This window comes from Malus sylvestris, chromosome 3 (genome assembly GCF_916048215.2).
Source record: "Malus sylvestris chromosome 3, drMalSylv7.2, whole genome shotgun sequence".
NCBI classification, from domain to species: Eukaryota; Viridiplantae; Streptophyta; class Magnoliopsida; order Rosales; family Rosaceae; genus Malus; species Malus sylvestris.
Window position 1 is genome coordinate 21,286,493 of NC_062262.1, and position 19,379 is coordinate 21,305,871.

A 19,379-nucleotide genomic window follows, 5' to 3' on the forward strand; every position below is an offset into this window, starting at 1 on the left:
AGAATAAGCGGCTGTGAAAAAAATCAGCAGAGTGTTTGGTAAATTTTTTTGTAAAAGTGTTTTTGAAAAAAAAAAGCAGTCTGATAGTGGGTCTTTTCATTAAAAGAGCACTGTAGCTCCGTATGCTTTGAAAAAAGCCAATTTTCCAAAGCTACAAATAGCAGCTTCAGCTTTTTCCTTTGATTTCAGCTTATTCTCACAGCAGCTTCCAAAATTAGCTTTTTTTTTCAGTTTACCAAACACCTAAAACCCTCACAGCTTTTCTTCAGGAGTGCTTTTTATTTAAGAACCTCACTCCCAAACCACCCCATAAGCCCCTCTCTTGTGGCACATTTTCACATATTTAAAACTAGAATACAACAAAGTCACGTATTATCTAAGAGTACTTGTAGATGAATTACTACTATATTTCCAAGTCAATTAATGAATAATTTCTGCGCAAGAACATGCACATCATTAGTGTAAATTGGTGGTTTGACTTTATTTGACTCATAGTGGTCGGCCATGTCGAAGGTGGAGAGGCCAGCATTGGCGTAATGTAGCATGGCCTCGACGGCGTCGTCTCAGTCGATTCTTCTTAAGCCATCGATGGTCTGCCACTTTCTGTTCAGGAATCAGCATATGTCCATGAATCGTTCTCACCATGACTCTATGGGTCTCATTGGTGACCCAAATATTTGCTCGACAAATATGCTCTTGTCCTTTGAAATTATTTTGTCGCGCAAAACCTTTGGCAAAACCCTAAGTATTGACTAGCTTTGCATGACCAACTGGAATTTTAGTCGGGGAAAATTACTTGACCTGACAAAATATGGCTTAATTTGGGGTACCAAACTATCTCCATGTGACTCAATTAAGACGTTCAATCACCAATGGTTTGGATATTTAATGGCTCAATATTTTTTGACTTATAAATATTTTAAAAAATCCAACAATTTTCTTCAGTCCCACACCAAAAATCAACACACTTACCATTATTAAAAAAAAAAAAAAATTTTGTAAATAGTAATAGCTATGACAATAACAAAACAGGTAGAATTGTTAAATGACAATTACTTTTAAGACTGAATAGCAATTGCCATAGTAAAAAGGGCGAAGTTGCTATTACTTTAAAAAGAAACTTTAATACACATGGAATATTGAAAAAAAAGAAAAGCAAAACACATGGCATAATTTGTATTTGTATGTCCAAAGCGCGACTGTTGGTGGGGAGAGTGTGTAGAGAGTCCAACCGTCCAAGTCTCCTTCAGGGCCCGTGACCAAGGGAAAGTAACGCGACTCTGAGAGAGAGAGAGGGGGGGGTTGGGTGGGCAGGGAGAAGTCTCTCATTTTTCCTTCTTGTTCCTTTTATTTAAGCGGTTATTGATATTTTTAGAAAGAGAAAGATAAAAAAAAAAATCGTGAGAGAGGAGAAGGGGGCTTCCAACTGCCAACTTGGTATGTTTTGTTTCCCCTCCTATTCCTTCCCTCCCTCCCATTGGTCAGATTTATCCTCCACTGACTTATCGTCGACTGCACACGACCGCACCCTCTCCCTCCTCCTCCTTCACCTTCAGTTTCAAGCAAGTAGGTGAAAAGCAAACCCCCCCCTCTCATTACTAATTAGTACCCCCATTAAAATACTACCACACCCACTGCTCCTCTCTACCTAATCCATTTACTATCATTTTCAATTTTATAAATAAACAGCATTAACGAATTAAGTTGTTTACATTAAACAAAAAGAAAATCGGTAAGATTAAACTTGCGCTATGCATAGACATTATTGTTTTGCGCCGGTAAAACGTCATCTGTATTGATTATTATTGAAGTATTAACAACCAAAAAAAAGGAGCAAAGCGATTCCTGCTCCTAGGACTTGCAAGTATAACAAAAATAGAGATACTTAAGTCATCTTTTTGGTTGCTTCCCCTGTCGTCCTCCTCCTCCTTGTTTTACATCTTAGCCAGGCACTCAGGCAGCGCAGCAACTCTGGTCGTTGCTCCTCCTTCCGAACTCCAACCATCTCTCTCGCTCTCCCTCTAAATCTTAAACCCTAGAAAAAGCCTCTCGCTCTCTCTCTGTGCAAAGTTGCCAATGCTCTAGAGAGAGAGAGAGAAAGGGCTTTTGGTTTCAGATCGTGGATATCTCAGCTCAGCTCAGCTTGCTCGCCGATCTACGCCGTCTCGGCCGAGTTCGCTCAATGGGCGGCTCGGACGATTGAAATGCTGGCTGCTGCCGCTCTCCGCGATTTCGATGTTAATCGCACAAAATGTCCGCTTCTTTAGCTGCTTTTGAGCGCCCCCTACGGCCGGCTGCCTCTAACACGGTACTTTTTCTTCCGTATTCTGGAAAATTACTAGAACTCGATTGGTTTTTTTTCATTTATTTTATTTTATTTTTTGAATATTTGTTTGAATTCCTTTAGCTGGCTTTTGTGGGAAGCCACCAAAGCTGATGTTGGTGATATGCGGTTTTTTTTTTATTTTTAATATTTTGGATTTCCTTACATCATGGTGGAATGTCCGTCGCAGATGTTGTGAAAATTCGATTGTATTAGATTGATTTTGTATCCATTTTCTGTTCTGATTGCTGGAGTATAGTGTAGAATGGAAAACAGAAGGAAAAATAGACTCAAAGCAATGGGAACACTTGTTGGTGTGGCAATGCACTTGTCGAAATTATTGAACTTGTGCTTAGGCCGAGTTTAATCTGCTGTTTTATTTTCAAGTAATGTTGATACGGATTTGGAATGTTTTGATTTATGATATGGAACACGAACTTCATTAAGACAAGACCGATGCAAAACAAGATAGGCAAGTTTAGGATGAAACTGCAATGCGTTTCCTTTTACCCGAACGAACCCAAACATGCCCAAGTTTGAGGGAATTGACGGAAACTTTGCTATTTTAAAGAGAAGTCAAATGTTTTTATCAATCCTTGATTTTTCAAATGAGTTCTTAATTCTCAGAATTGCAGTCTGTTGGTTATCAATGTAACCTGATCGCGTTTCAAGTGTTCCTTTTCATCCCTTGTGCTTAATTTGCAAATTAGTTTTACATTGTGCTCTGCGGGTGGGTAATATTTTCATTTCTTCTAACACATCAGATGATCCAGCAGGTCTTCAAGAGTGGTCCACTTTTCATTTCTTCTAAAGGTTGGTAAACATCTCTTGTTCTCATGTTCCTTACCCCGCTCCCCTTAAGCAACTTTGGCTGCATTTCCAGCATGTTTATGTATTTGTTATAGGACTCATTTGACTTTGACGTGATTACATTAGTCTTGGAAGGAAAAAAACACTGTGACTATGAAATTAGATAATTTACCTTTATAATGGTATCTGTACTTGGAAAAAAAATCTTTATAATCAGCATATCAATTCGTTGAATACATTAATTGCTTTGATCATTGACCTAATGTTTATCTGTTAGGTCTATGGAGTGTAGTACGAGGAACTAAGTTCCTTGGAAGTCTCATAAGATTGAGTCATCCTCTATTTAGACTTAATAGAAGATTAATGAGGGAGATAACAATAATACAACAGAAATGAAAGGAGAGAAATGGATTTAAATCTACCACTCGGAAAATAACACTCCTAAAAGAAACACCCAAGGCACATATTTAGCAAACAAAACATTTTAGATTCACGGATATTGATATCACATTCATTTATCTGATTTATGGATTGATAAGTTGCTTTGACCTTAGCCGATATCCGTGCACTGTCTTATGTAATTCAAATAAACCACATGACAGGCATTAGAATATTTTTCTAAAATCTGTTTGTTGACTTTACTGTTTCAAGAGAAATAACTGCTTTTGCTTGGTCTAATTAGTAATTATGAACAACTTTTAATATATTATAAGTATTTAAAATATAGGACGAGGAGTTCTTCCAATGAGTGTTTATTTAATTTTTATAATGAAAACCTTCCAAACCAGTTTATGTTGCATCCTATATGTTAGAGGTCTTGGGGACAACTGAAGATTATGCTTCTTTCCTCTCATCAATTTATATGTTAAGAGTAACTTAGTTTTCGTGTTTGATTTTGTCAACGGGTATTTGAACTTTTAAACTTTTTTTTTCTATTACGCATTTCATAGTTTGTTGAATCACCTCTTCTTCTCTCATTATTTATATATTCAGTTTTTATTTATTGACTTTGCAGGAATAGGCTGGAAGTCCTGGAAGAAGCGGTGGTTTATCCTCACACGGACTTCTTTGGTTTTCTTTAAAAATGATCCTGTTAGTATTAATCAGTCATCTATTTACCTCTTTTTTGGTTATACCAATATGTTCAGGCTTCCTTTTGCTTTCCTTTTCCTTTTCCATAATTTTCCACATTAGTCTGCATGATTCAATGTAGTTAATGGAAAAATTGGTTGGTCACCGAATTGATGTGTGAGTTGTATTGGTTCTATAAATGGTGGACTTGGTACATTCAGTTTTGATGGTCTATTTGTTGGAATAAAAGGTTCACGCCTTAGTATGTTTGAAAGATATTACTATTCTACCATGTGAAGAGATATTGAAACTTCTTCTATTGCCTCATAAAATGGGATGAATCCCTGTTCAGACCTTCATCTGTGATCTCGGTGATATGTGAAATTATTGTTGTGGAATTGCATATGTTCTCTTCCTTTAGTGTTCTTGTGTTCTCTATAGGTTATTGAGGAAACCCACTAAAATGCATGGTATCCCATTTCCACCATTCCTTATTAAAATGTCACATTCTCGTTGAATAACCGATTGGAGTACAATTTCAATGTAGTCTGTATTTCAAGTGTTTGCTGGTTGGTTATGTGCTGGATTTTCCATAATAACCTGCTAAACTGAGGTAGGACCTTATTGATTTTTGTGCGTGCGTGCGTGTGTGTGTGTCTCTCTCTCTCTCTCACTCGCTCGCTCACTCACTCACTCACTCGTACGCACAGACATGCCCGACAGTCAACAACTGCAAAGTGAATGTTGTGTTTTTTTTTTAATTTTTTTTAGGAATGAATGTTGTTTTACATCTTTGTACAGAGCGCACTTCCACAAAGAGGCGGTGAAGTCAATTTGACTTTGGGAGGCATTGACTTGAACAATTCTGGGAGGTATGCATGGCAACAATGACCGTTTGTTTTATTATTATCTGCAGTCTGACTAATACATGCAACTGGTTTCATGCAGTGTTGTTGTTAGAGAAGATAAAAAGCTTCTGACAGTTTTATTTCCTGATGGACGTGATGGGCGGGCCTTCACTCTTAAGGTGGCATTTTTGTGATATTTTTTTTCGAGAATTATTCGAATATGTAGTATACTTACATGGTTTCTGCTGATATGATATAATAATTATATGAGTTTTCAAAATCACAGGCTGAGACGTCGGAAGACTTGTATGAGTGGAAGACAGCCCTTGAACATGCCCTTGCACAAGCTCCAAGTGCTGCCCTTGTAATGGGACACAATGGGATTTTCCGTAATGACACGAATGATACACTTGAAGGGTCCTTCCATCAATGTTTGTATTTTTTCATCATTACACATTCAATGTCTCATGATTTCATCTATCTTGAGCTGGCATAGTTATATATAATTTTGGGCTTTCAGGGAGAGATAAAAGGCCTGTTAAATCTTTGGTTGTTGGAAGACCTATTCTGCTTGCGCTAGAAGATATTGATGGAGGTCCTTCCTTCCTGGAGAAAGCTCTTCGGTTCCTGGAAAAGTTTGGTAAGTTGTGATCCATTTAATATTAACAAGATCTCAAACTGAAGGGAAAATTCCTTATTATGTGTATGTAATATCACTATATACAACATAGTAATTTCTGAAGGTTTTAATGTTACCCTAGAACCCTTACTTATTCCAGACAAACTTACGGAATAACCTTTGTTTACCCATCATGTTTGTCTCGTGCATCTATCTGTATCCAATGTCAGATTTTCCAAAAAGTCAACTAAATACAAATTTTGAGATCGGATCACAGGTTTTATGTTCGAACCGTGATCCGGTTTGCACAATCCAAAATGCGGTGGGTTTGCAATCTTTGCTGAAATGGGCGATCCTTTCTCCTTCTTCAGTTTTAATTTTTCATCTCCTTTAGGCAAAAGATTATTTAGCATTTTGAAGTTGTAGGAATTCTGAAATCTTGAAGAAGACAGAGGAACAGTATTGTGGAATCCTCTCCTCTCCTCTTTTTTTTGTTCTTTATTACTTTTACCAATGCCAAGAAATAATATGAAAAAAGCTTAGAGAAAATAATGTATTAAATCTTAACTACCAAAAGTGGCTTCAGCTTGGCAAAGTAATGTATAATGTTTATAATTAGTATAATATTGGTTTACATGAGTGAAAAATATGCAAACTATTTACCATAAGGAAAAGAATCCAGATAAAACTTTAAAACGAACCCATAAAACTGTACCGAGTATACCCCCTAGTGTACCCCATTCCCATAAACTACCGTACCTTGTACCCTTTCCCGTTTTACTTACTGAATTGACCCACGCCCCATGCAACATTGAGGTGGACATATATGTTGGTGTTTTTATCATGTGCGGATTTTTGGGAATTGATGCATTTGACACCCTTCATCTCTGTCAGCTCATTACACTCATATCGGAGTATGCAAAGCATAGAATTGTGTCTTATTTCACATATTGGCTATGCAGAAGGCAAGATACTCCTTTGCATACCAGTGTGGAGATATCATCTGTACAAACTGTTAATCCTAATTGCCTATGAAACTATCTGGAAGCACCAGTCTGGGAATTGACTCATTAAGTCATTATACTGGGAGAGATACCTGAAGAAAAATAATGTTAAAAAATATATATTTTTGAGGGTTATACTAAACAGTTTTATAATTTGTAATTTATTTGTCCCATAGGTACTAAAGTTGAAGGAATATTGAGACAGTCTGCGGATGTTGAGGAGGTAGAACGTAGAGTACAAGAATATGAGCAAGGTATCCATTTTATTCAAGTTGAAAGTAAACGTCTGGTGGATTCTGAAAACATAAGAGATTCTCTTGCGTCTCAGTTGGATTTTTTCACTTATTTTTAGCTCATGCCCTCAATTTTCTTGGAAGCATGCATTGATTTCCAGCTTAGTCCTAATTGTTTGTGATGTTTGAAGGCAAGACTGAATTTAATCCGGATGAGGATGCTCATGTTGTTGGCGATTGTGTCAAGGTACTTTCCAAAATTTGTTTGATGTCATTCGTATTCGGTATGAATTATGCTTTACTTCAATATTTAGTCAAGTTGTTTGATCTGCAGCATGTTCTGAGAGAGCTGCCCTCATCTCCAGTACCAGCTTCTTGCTGCACAGCATTGCTAGAGGCTTATAGTAAGTTTAGCTGTATGTTATGCCTTGTGAATTTGTAAATCAGTTAGTGGGTTCTTTGTTATGTGGGGAATTAAGTAACAGGAATAATTTGTGAGACTGTTAAACTACATATGTGAAGTCGTATTGCATAGAAAAGGTTGGCCGTTAGTCTCATGTGTAGTTATCCTTCTGGACATATTAAATGATACTTTTATGCACAATTCAGATATTGTACCAAGTCTCCATATCAATGTTTCTGTTGTCTGATATTTTCCTCAAGTTTCTGAATCATTTGTACAAATGATCACATATATTTTAGTAATGGAATAAAGTTTTTTTACTGTTTGCTCTGTGTTCTCTTTGACCAGAAATTGATCGAAAGGAAGCTCGGGTTAGTGCAATGCGCTCTTCAATATTGGAGACATTTCCCGAGCCAAATCGCCGTTTATTACAGAGGTAACCTGTTCTCTTACATGATGTGAGATGTCTTCCGTTGGTAAACCTTAAATGGCTTGTCAGCGATGGCCTACTCATAATGTTTGATATGCCTAATTCTGCTCTCTTACATGAGGTAACCTGTTGCCTTACATGATGTGTGATGTCTTCTTCCTTCTGCCTTCTGAGTCCTAGTCATAATGTTTGAGATGCCTAATTCTGTAGTGCACTTGTACTTAATGTGCAAGTTTTATGGGAACTAGATTTTCATATGTTGGCTAGGAAGGCATGCATGGTAGTTTGAAAGGTGATGTACCAAACAATATATAAGCAAGGATGAAGATGTCAGGATTGGTTGAAATATTGGTATTGAGGATTCAAGGATATATTCATGAAATATGGTTAAATATTATGAATACAACGGATGCTTGTTTTAGAAGTTGGAAATTTTGTCAGAAACTTAAGGAAATGTTAATGTAATTAATAGAACGTCAGTTAGACGTGTAAATTTCATATTAGATTGTTGATAAATAATGTGAAATGTAAAATCAAAAGCTCTCTCACTCTGATGCATGAGATTACTTAGAAGCATGCAGGTACTAAAATTTTTGCAAGAACCTGTTTTGAATGTTAAGTTGCTTTAGGAAACAAAATTTTATCCACTCTTGAGGATATCATATGGTAGGGACCACTACTACATATTGATCTTTCTCGTGGATATGCATTCTGTTCAAAATTATGCTAAACAATCATATTGGTCTATAACTTGCTTTTCTCCTTTTTCTTTTTGCAGAATTTTGAAGATGATGCATGTCATATCTTCTCACTCTGATGAGAATCGGATGACTCCATCTGCAGTTGCTGCATGCATGGCACCCTTGCTCTTACGCCCTCTATTAGCTGGTGAATGTGAGCTGGATGATGACTTTGATCTTAATGGTGATAATTCTGCCCAGCTTATTGCTGCTGCAAATGCTGCAAATAATGCTCAAGCAATCATCACAACTCTTTTGGAGGAGTATGAAAACGTTTTTGATGTAAGACTGGTTAAGGATAGTTGCTTTATTACATTCTGTGTTCTTGCTATTTCTTAAGGTGGATCCTGGATTTATAATTCTCATTCTTTCGAAGTGCACAACTTCATTTACTCCAGTCAACTATAATATTCGTTGAAACATGTGAGGATCCCTACTGTCCTTTTAACATCCCCTTTTGTCGTGATTGGGGGTACCATGAGCTTAGTGAAGATTGGTTGAACTAATATTTATTTATTTTTATGAGAAGAAACGAAAGAATTTTATAAAAAAGAGAGAATTTACATAAGTGGAAAAGAGTTCCACCTAGAACCGGGAGTAAGTAGCAAGGACCTTTAATGTAATACTAATTAAACAATGGTAAGGCTAAACCGTATCATTTTAACGGCTGCTAATGAATCCCTTAGTATAGATTAGTTGAACTAATGAAGCTACTGGTACCAGTCATAGGTGCATGGTCATAACAACCCAGACTTAGTTCCTCAGAGATATATCTTGAATATGTTGATATGATGATTGTAGGAAGTTTGTGAGGTGTTAGGTTGATACTCATGTTGGATGTTAGATTCATTTATCTCTCAAAAGATAAAATAGCATAGCACCCACTAATCCCCGGAGCACTATAGAAACTTCAGCTCTTCAGTGGTGGTTTAGGCTGGGGTGGGGGTGGTGTAGAGTGACTAGGAGCACGAAAGATTTGATGTTAAACCTCCTTTGGGATACCAGACTGGACATGCTAATATTTTGGATGGGACCTAATGAGATGGTTAATACATTGTGGCTTATCTTTGCTTGATCTAGGCCAAGATCCAGTCTTTGTGAGTAATGGATTACCAGCTTATTGACATGTTAGTACTAGTACTATATCATAGGTAAGGTCCCGATATGTTGCGTCCATGACATGGTGAGAGTGCCTGCTTGAGATGGCATCCAACTCCTAAGTGTCTTTGTGGATGATAGAAAAAATTGGATGCAGTTCTAGTCGTTGAAGAATTGGTTGAGGTGTATTGGCTGAAGAAGAAGGAAGGTGTTGTCGTAAATTTGCCTTCCTTCTTTTCTAATGTTATGTGTCTAGTCAGAGATAAATGCTTATCCGACATTCTGTCAACTTTTCCAACCCTGATAACTTCCTGCGCAGACGATGTGTTCTATCAAATGATAGGGCTATGGGGTTTCAACTACAAATCTTGCATTTCACAGTATATGATAGGAGATTTCATTTTTGGGATTAGTGGGTGCTATGCTATTTTATCTTTTGAGAGAGATGTCAATATCTATTTCTGTAGGAACCTTTTATATCACTCACTCTGTAATACACTCAAATAATTTACTTCATTTTACTTTAATTGTTTGAACATTTTGTTTTCCTGGATGCTATCTTTCTTTGAGCGGCATAAATGATATATTGTTTAAACACAAATTGAGATAAAAAAACGTTACTTTTGCTGACACTGATTCTTATGGTCTTCCATTACATGCTATTACAAAGACTCTAAATCTTAAGTTCATGTTAGATTTTTCAATTATGCAAAGTGGTCTTCACTTGTTAGGCTCTTTTTTCAGGATGAAAATCTTCTAAGGTGTTCGATCTCTGCTGATTCTCGAATTGAGAATAGTGGAAGTGAAGATTCATCTGATGATGAAAATCTTGATCTGAAAGACAACGGTTACCATGATGCAGAGAATGAAGTTGATCCGGAAACAGATGATGACCCGGATCGAGTTCATAGTGGAAAGTTGAGTGAAAGCAGTGGTTATGCTGGCAGTGACCTCTATGATTATAAGGTTCTCTCCCTCTGCTCTCCCTCACACCCGCTCACTCCACTGTGCTTGTGTTATGCTCTGATTTATGTATGGTTTTAAGATTTTTTTTAAGTGTTAATGGTGGGATTAGAGTCTTTTTCTCTTGTGTGACTGCGACATTAATAGGTTATGCCTTCCTATGCTGTTGATTGCGTTGACTTTCACATCATTGACGCCAGAAATGGCTATGGGGTCCTCTGTGAGTTATATGATGTAGTAAAATTATATTTCATTAGTTTGATACAAACACCGGGAAGATGTTTGTAACATTATGCTGGTGGTTCTAGGTGGAACTGTTTTCCACTCATGTAATTCTCTCTTTTATATAAAATTCTTTCATTTCTTCTCGCAAAAAAAAAAAAAAAAAAACATTATGCTGGTCATCCGACCAGATACTGCTAAAAGATCCGTCACTTTTACCTCTTTGGTTTATTTTTTTCTTTTCATAACCTTGGTCTTTGTATAGCTCTGGGTCTTTAGAAATCTAAGGGACGTACTGAGTCTATTAACTTATATGCAAATTACTTATTATGCCTTTTTGATTTGATTTTCTTATCTGTTGAAATATTCAACTGCCAGACTTATAATATTTCTGATTGACATGTAAGTTGGTGTCATACAGGCATTTGGGGTTGATGATTCAGATGTTGGATCACCTAAAGGAAATCATGCGTCAGCTGAGAGTTCAAGTTCACATGTTCCTCAAACCATCAGAGATCCAAATGTTGAAGTTGTGGAAAGAGGAAGCAAACCAATTACAGAAAATGAAAATTTAATTAGTGAGACAGAAACACCAAGTGCATCACCTGCCGGAGATTCTTACAGATCAATGGGAGAGATTCTGTCAGCAATGGATCCAGGGCATCCTTTACCAGTGTCTGGACTTGAATCAGGAACTGTGAAGAAAGTGGCCAAAGTTACAGGCTCCAATCATAACGCAAAGCGATCGGCATTTTGGGGAAGAAACAATGTGAGTTGTCATTTGTTGTTATCTGTTTTATCTTAAGTTGATTTTTGGGTTTACCCAAGCAGCAGATGAATTAAAATCTCATTCAGTAAAGAAGCGGTTTTATTTAGCTGACATTCCTGACATTCAATAATCAAACTTGATAGGTCTTCCTTCTTTTAAAGTCAAATTAACTCTGCATGAGAGATGTGGATCCCCTGATGTTTTAGACAAAATTGAGAGATGTATCTTTTTGTATTGGGTTTAATTCTTTGCATTGAGTACAGAATGATTTATTTGATACCTCTTACAAACTGTATGGTTTCATTATCATGGAGCTTGTGCATCATTTATTAGTTTGTGGACTTTTAATGTCCTCTTCTTTTCTTGTTTTCAATGTGAATTCGCAGTCTAGATATTTTTTTGGGTTTTAATCAGTATGTGACATGATAGCCTTATATTTGTGCATACACTTTGTTTTACAGGAGATAATAGCTTAGCCGGCTTTTGCAGTTTTGTTTTAAAATCCAGTGGCATCTGATATTCTTCATTAATTGTTATACAGGCAAGAAAGACACCGTCAATGGAATCAGTCGATTCTTCTGGAGAGGAAGAGTAAGTTACTCATCATATGCATTTGTAATTTTGTACTTTGCTGTAGCAACATGCTTAATGCACATGAAATATATGGACATGCTACCTTTTGTTTAAAGCTTTACAACTTTTAAGTAGCTGTTAACAAAAATCTGATATGCGCTGTAAGTTCTATAGTACTTTCAGTAAGTTAAATAATTTGGTTTGTTGTTTTTTAGGCTTTCAATTCAGAGGCTTGAGATTGCGAAAAACGACTTGCAGCAGAGGATTGCGAAAGAGGTAGCTATACTTCTGCTTGACTTATTGTAATGTCAAATTATAGAAACTGGTACTTTTACTAACCGGATTAGACACTCATGTTATAGGCTAGAGGAAATGCAATTTTACAAGCTAGTTTGGAGAGAAGGAAGCAAGCTTTACATGAGCGGCGCTTGGCACTGGAACAAGATGTATGTTCATGAAAATACGCCGGACTAATTTTCTTCCTCCCTCCCTGTCTATTTTATATCTACTTAATGTCTGCATTAGAAGTTTATCATGCTACATTTTATATATCTGCTCGTTTGGTAGGTAAGCTTAAAACAAAAATCTATCTGCATGAGTCAACAATTTGGAATGAACAAGTTTATAATATTAGAATGACCTGACTAGATAATAGAAGGAATGGAACAAAAGACGTGTTGTATATTTTTGCCTGCATTCGGTGATGTTCTGGGGTTTAATCTTCAGTTTGACACCAGGAGGTTGGCTTCCGATTTTCTTTTACATGAGTGCAAATGAAACACAATAACCCTTTTTGGACTTTCTAAACTGATGCATTTTTGTAGTGGTAATAATACCTCACAATTACACCTCTGGTCTGCAGTTTCCAAATGCAATTAGACAGGGCAAAAGTTCTGGTTCTGTCAGTTGCATAGGCAACTGGCTAATGTTCGTGTACAGCACTTTTTATTTTATTTTATTTACAAGAACACTTAATTATTAGTAATTTAATAAACTTGATCAAGTTACAGAATTAGACTTGATGTTAAAACCTTCTAACTGTTTTTTTATTTGGTGAAAAATCTGCTTAATGTTGATCAAAAGAAAATAAAACCTCCTTGCTATATTATTAGTTCTAGATTGTCTATCTGGGAGCTAGATCTTAGGTGTGTGCATGTATAGTATTTAAAGAAATTGATTGGTAGTACTTTGCTTCTTAAAAGTAATTTCCCTCTTTGCTTTTTGGCTGTGTATTAGATCTTCGATTAACTATCTGTAAATGATGATATAGGTTTCAAGATTGCAAGAGCAGCTACAAGCTGAGCGAGATCTTAGAGCGGCATTAGAGGTCGGTTTGAGCATGTCTTCTGGACAGTTGGCCAGTTCATGTGGCATGGATTCTAAGGTCTGTGTAGATTGTAAGGGATTTGTTTTATTTTAATTCTGTTTTATGTCATTTATCGAAGCCAGATTCTTATAATAAATTCTGGTGTGAAGACACGGGCTGAGCTTGAGGAGATAGCCCTTGCTGAAGCGGATGTGGCCAGGTTGAAGCAGAAAGTTGCAGAACTTCACCATCAACTTAATCAACAGCGACAGCATCATTATGGTTCTCTCTCTGATGCTTGCGACCGTTATCAAAATGGCCAAAATAATAATTCCCAACAGTGAGTGTGCAGAACCCATCTCTTTCTCAAAAGAATAAAAAATGCTGTTGTAAACCCAAGACTTGTAAACATCGGAAAGTAGATTGCTATATGTTTGAGGGTTTCATCAATGCAATTTACAGAGCTTTAGTACTAATAGGAATTTGTTTGGTTCAGGTCAATAATTTCTTTTGATTTTAAATTGTTTGCATTTTGCAGGAGGTTTCTGCAGCAAGATTTTGATGCAACCCTTGCCTTCTGTAATCATGAAAGGAAACAAAGGAATGAGGTGAGGTGTTATGTTTTTCTATCTTCGATACTTCATACTCCATATTAGGAAGCATTCATACTTTGGATATTTTTCAGTGATTTGTTAGATGTTGTTTTCTTGATGTTCCTCTTTTTTTTATTTATTTATTTATTTTTATCCTTGCACTACCTATGTCTCTCAGTTGTATATTCATCCAATTCCAACATAGCTGATGCTTTCACGTTTACGCCAGATTTCGTCACATTTTTATTTCAACTTTATACTTAACAATCCAGTACTCCTTGACTATTTTGCTACAGGAGAGTTTGCTGGGGGCAGATTGGAGGACTATCAAAGGCCAAATTTTAGCATCTGCCAGCAGTACAAGGCAGCCTTCTAGGAAGCAATTCATGGATCCGGCTAGCAGAAGTGAATCAAAAAATACTGATGCATCAACAAGTTTGTCTGTTGATGAGCTTTCTGCTGTGGATTCTGCTTCCATGCCATCGACTTCAAGAGCACCAGAGGCAAGTGTTTCCTTTTTGCTGCGACTCTCATTTGTAACTTGTGGTTGAGCTTCTCTCTAAAAATTAAAATTTTGCTATTTAGTTTCTTTGAAATCTTATCTTGTATTAACTCTGGAATGGTTCCCACCTCGTTCAAACAATTGTAACGTATTGATGTTGACTATGGTTCCAGGCGGTGGATTATCCAAGGCATCCATCAACAGCATCTTCTGCCTTGGTAGAACTAACAACTCGCCTTGATTTCTTCAAGGAAAGACGTTCCCAGCTGATGGAACAGCTTCATAATCTTGATTTAAATTATGGCACGGCATCTTTGCAAGACTCAGTTTATAGACCATCATCTCCACCATGGAATTGACTGGCGGAGAAGGTACCCATCAAATGAGTCGGAAGAAGAATGCTGGACACCGTGTTGTATATTCTTTGACAATGTTTGCATATAAATAGTCATGTGGTACTCTTGTTTGATTATCTTGTTTCATATTCAAAGTTGCTCTTTTTGTCTTTTCGTAGTGAGGGGATGTGAACGGAATTCGGGTGAGAAGTGTGTTCATTTTGTTGTGTATTGATGATTCCTTTTGTTGGTAACAAGGGCCCTGTAACTGTAAACAAATCTTCTGTTGTTGTGTCCATAGGTGAGGTGGGGTGATGCTATTGAATTATAATATTTTGCATTCAGCAAAACTTTTTGATGTCACCCTACATTTTTTCTTACCGCATACTTCAATTTTTGATATTCTTCAATTTATTCAATCCAATGGTTGAAAATTGAGGTGTGTAATAGCACCGTCCTTTTTTTATATTGAAGTGGGGGTGGGGTGTGTGATAGCACTGCCCTTTTTTTTTATTTTATATATATATATATATTGAAGAGGGGGAATCAAGTCTAGGTTAATTCTTGTGATTGTTCATTCCTTGTATTCATTTGGGGACTTTATTTAACACTTGACTTTTAAACGGTAGTAATTTCATTATAATTGTACAACAAAGGTTACATCCTTTGCAAGAACAACCATAGAGGAATTGGATAACGTTTTGCAACATGGGCCCATGTCAAATAAGCAGCCCGTGTTAAGATATTGTGTTTCAAGAATAAGTAGCGGTAAAATAAAGCAATTGAGGATTTGTTAAATTTCAACATAAAAGTGTTAAAATTGTGTGTAAATACAAAAATAGACACGTTGGTAGCAGTGGAAGCGTTGACGGCGATGGTGATGGCAATGACAACGGCAAGGGTATGATGGTGGTGTCAATAGTGGATTGTGGTGGTTGGCAGTGTAGAGGTAGCAAACTAGTAATGGTGGTAGGGGTGGTGGCGACGACGGCAATGGTGATGGCAATGACAATGGTGATAGTATGATGGTATGATGGTGGTGCTAATATTGGGGTGTGGTGGTTGGCATTGTAGAGGTAATAATGGTGGTAGGGGTAGTAGCGATGATGTCAATGGTGATGGCAGCAACAATGGTGAGGGTATGACGGTGGTGCCAATAGCCAAGTGTGGTATTTGATAGTGAAGAGGTAGCAATGGTCGTAGGGGTGGTGGCGACTACAACAATGGTGAGAGTATGATGGTGGTGCCAATAGTGGGGTATGGTGGTTGATAGTGTAGAGGTAGCAATGGTGGTAGGGGTGGTGGTGATGACGACAATGGTACGCGTATGTTGGTTGTGCCAATATGGTTATTGGTAGTGTAGAGGTAGCAATGGTGAAGAAGTGGCGGTGGTGATGGAAGTGACAAGGGTGAGGGTATGGTGATGGTGCGAATTGTGAAATGTGGTGGTTGACGATGTAGAGGTAGCGATGGTGATAGGGGTGATGTCAGCAGCGGTGGTGGCAGTTGTGTAGAAGGTGATAGTTATGGTAGTGGTGGTGATGACGGTGGTGGTGGTCATTTTGTTCTTCAATGGAGAAAATTTATGTAGAAATGCAAAATGACATTTTCTAAATGCCTCTTTTGTAATTTTATTGTATTTTCCTCCCCAAAGCTGTAAAATGACAACAAAAAAAAAAAAAACCGTTGGGCTAAGTGGAATCCTAAGTGGACATTTGAGCTCACTTCATATTTTTTCTCCTTTTTTGCCATATTCTTGTTGTACTCATCGACATGAATGCGTTAGCGCGAATGAACTAGAATGAAGATTTTACAAAGCACAGAATGATAAGGGTAAATTTGTAATCTTATCCGCAGAACTATTTTGGAAAATATCAGTTTCTTATTTGGAAAAATATCCTATTGTCTTTTTGCGTGTGATGTATTTTCTTTGTGGGAAGGTATCTCACCGACACAATCCTTCCTTCACTCCTTCTCGGTTCTCTCTCTCCTCTACAACCCAGAGAACCACCGCCATCTCAGGCGGATCGACACCAAACGAAATGCAAATTCTCCATGTTAGGAACGATAATCTCATGCTTTTCACCAAATTTTTGTATATCATCAAACAAGTCTGCGAAGTCATCATCTCTCAAGAATTGTAGTCTTTGCTTGCGTACTTCCACTAACGCTATCGCATTCACAATATCTTGATCTTTTATTTATAATGATTGTGATAACTCATTTGTAATTCCAATATAAGTCTCATAAAAAAGGTGAAACACAAAATCAAAAGTTTGTATTTCTTGGAATAACTTACTTCACCAAAATTCTCTTGGTTGCCATCATCTTTAATCCATTTAAGCACATCCACCACGGTTTCAAACATAACAATAATACTAACAATAGTACCATAATGTGAGTTCCACCGTGTATCACAAGGACGCATGAGACTACTTTCTTGATTTAACCCTCTACCAGTTTCAAGATCACTAATATCAAGAGCTTTCTTAATTTGTTCTTGTTTCTGTTTAAATACATCACGACGTTTACACAATGATCCATAGTATTGACCAAACTACTAGCATTGTGAAGAAAATGGCAACACCTTCACTTCCCTTTGCAACGGTTACAAGAGATAGTTGAAGTTGATGTGTAAAACAAAGAACATAAAATGCTCAAGGATACTTGTTTCAAAATCTTTGTTTTAAGACCATTTAGCTCACCTCTCATATTACTAGCTCAATCATAGCCTTGTCCTTGTAACTTGGACATATTCAAATTTGTAGTAGCAAATAATTTCTCAATGACCTCTTCAAGAGAGTTACTAGTTCTATAGGAGACATGATGCACACCCAAAAACCTTTCAATTGCTTCTCATTTTTTGTTCACATAATGCAATACCACCACCATTTCCTTTTTAGTTGAAACAACATGAGATCCATCAACCAAAAGAGAAAAAAAAATACAACTGCCACATCTTTACTGATTGCATCAATAGGTCAAAATTGATAAACCATAAGTGACAAAAGTCTTCTATTTGATGGAGGAAAATGTTAGTTCATGCTTGAATATAATCAAAATAATTATAATGATTGTTGGGGATGAGAACATGTTGGGTATGAAAAGGTTTTGTCTGGTAGAGGGGGAGTCCCCATTCTAATTCAGCTAAAAACTTTCCAATATAAAGAGAATGGTAAAGGATTTTGTTTTCATAGGTTGTGCTGTAAATTGGTTTAATTGAAATGGATTCAGTCTCGCTGAGAATGGCTTGATAATATTTGAGAGTTTTATATGATTTAGTAGGCTGATAATGAAAATTGGGAGGAAAAAATGTTTTGGCTATTTTTTCTGGGGCTTGTTCTTGGTGAATATTGAAGGGGATGCTAAAAAGGTATTCCTTCGAGTTTTTTTGGACATAAGGGGATGTTTTAGCATAGCTGGCTGATTGAGATGATGATGGATGGTATGGTTGAGATGACTAAGGAACATATTGGCTGACTAATGTCGTTTGGTAATTTGGTCGTGGTGTTTGGTATGAGGTTTCCAATTGTGGAACCTAAAGGAGTGAATCGGTTGGTAATGGCTAAGGCCGATGAAGAATTTGGGCCTGATTCTTGTTTTACTGGTGATGGTGGTAGGGTGGCTGGAAGCCTCATCTGATTATTTCTTTTGTCCGTCATTCTTCCCCTGCAAAAATTCTCTGGTCAAGAAATCAGGAATACAATTTTGGCTGCCTTTAATATATTCAATGTCAAAATAAAAAATACTTAATATGGCTTGCCATTGTGCAAAAATCTATTTTGATGCAATGTTTTGAACATTTTTTTGTAAAACATGTTTTTGCAGATTTGCAATCAACTCTGACTAAAAAATTTTGATTTAATAAATCATCTTGAAATTTGCTAATGCATAATACAATAGATAATATCTTTTTTTAATAGTACTATAATTACTCTGTGCTGGATTTCATACTTCTGAATGAAAACGAATAATTTGTTAAGGAGATCCGGATGAGACTAATTGCTTGACAATACCTCCGTAATCAATTTCAACAATTTTGAATGAATTGGGAGTTGGAATGCCAAGATAGGGTAAGATCTTAACATGGGATTTGATTTGTTTGACAATGGAAGTATGAGTATGAGACCAAGGTGAGGGATTTTCTTTGAGACGATCAAATAAAGGTTTGCATTGTTGTCTGAGATGGGGATAAAATTCTGTAACATAATTTAAGGATCCTAGAAATCTCTGTAATTGGGTTTTGTCAGTGATTTCATCTGGAAACTTATATGCAAATTGGATGACTCTATCTATTGGTTGAATGGTAGACTGGTGGATATTGTATCCTAAAAACCTGATTTTGGTATGAAATAATTTAATCTTTGTTGCTGAGATAACTAATCCATTTGACTTAATTATCCTAGCAAACATATTCAAACGTTTCCAATGTTCATCTATTGATTTGGAATAAATAAGAACATTATCAATATAAACGATTGAGAAATGACTGTATTGATTGAATATTTCATTCATGATATTTTGGAATTCACTGGGT

General features: G+C 36.7%; 1 protein-coding gene across 3 annotated transcripts; it reads left to right on the top strand.

Moving 5' to 3' along the window:
• Positions 1-1,762: 1,762 nt before the first annotated feature.
• Positions 1,763-15,205, top strand: LOC126615166 (rho GTPase-activating protein 7-like). 3 transcript variants are annotated; one of them, XM_050282928.1, is made up of 22 exons: positions 1,763-2,308; positions 3,097-3,136; positions 4,149-4,225; positions 5,006-5,076; positions 5,153-5,231; positions 5,339-5,483; positions 5,573-5,692; positions 6,852-6,929; positions 7,100-7,155; positions 7,243-7,312; positions 7,660-7,747; positions 8,520-8,763; positions 10,324-10,545; positions 11,186-11,533; positions 12,075-12,124; positions 12,322-12,382; positions 12,469-12,552; positions 13,377-13,490; positions 13,583-13,752; positions 13,951-14,020; positions 14,302-14,508; positions 14,681-15,205. In XM_050282928.1, the coding sequence occupies exons 1-22, from the start codon at positions 2,252-2,254 to the stop codon at positions 14,864-14,866; spliced, it is 2,637 nt and encodes an 878-aa protein (XP_050138885.1). In that variant the 5' UTR covers positions 1,763-2,251; the 3' UTR covers positions 14,867-15,205. The 3 variants fall into 3 exon arrangements, with proteins under 3 accessions (XP_050138885.1, XP_050138883.1, XP_050138886.1); XM_050282926.1 differs by having other exon boundaries at positions 1,764-2,308; positions 3,088-3,136; XM_050282929.1 differs by having other exon boundaries at positions 1,764-2,308; positions 3,100-3,136.
• Positions 15,206-19,379: the final 4,174 nt, after the last annotated feature.

Bases quoted from the DNA above. Each gene is read 5' to 3' on its own strand.
- LOC126615166 (XM_050282926.1), top strand. From the start codon at position 2,252: ATGTCCGCTTCTTTAGCTGCTTTTGAGCGCCCCCTACGGCCGGCTGCC. The intron at 11,534-12,074 runs GTGAGTTGTCAT...ATTGTTATACAG, and splicing joins CATTTTGGGGAAGAAACAAT to GCAAGAAAGACACCGTCAAT. The intron at 14,509-14,680 runs GCAAGTGTTTCC...CTATGGTTCCAG, and splicing joins CGACTTCAAGAGCACCAGAG to GCGGTGGATTATCCAAGGCA.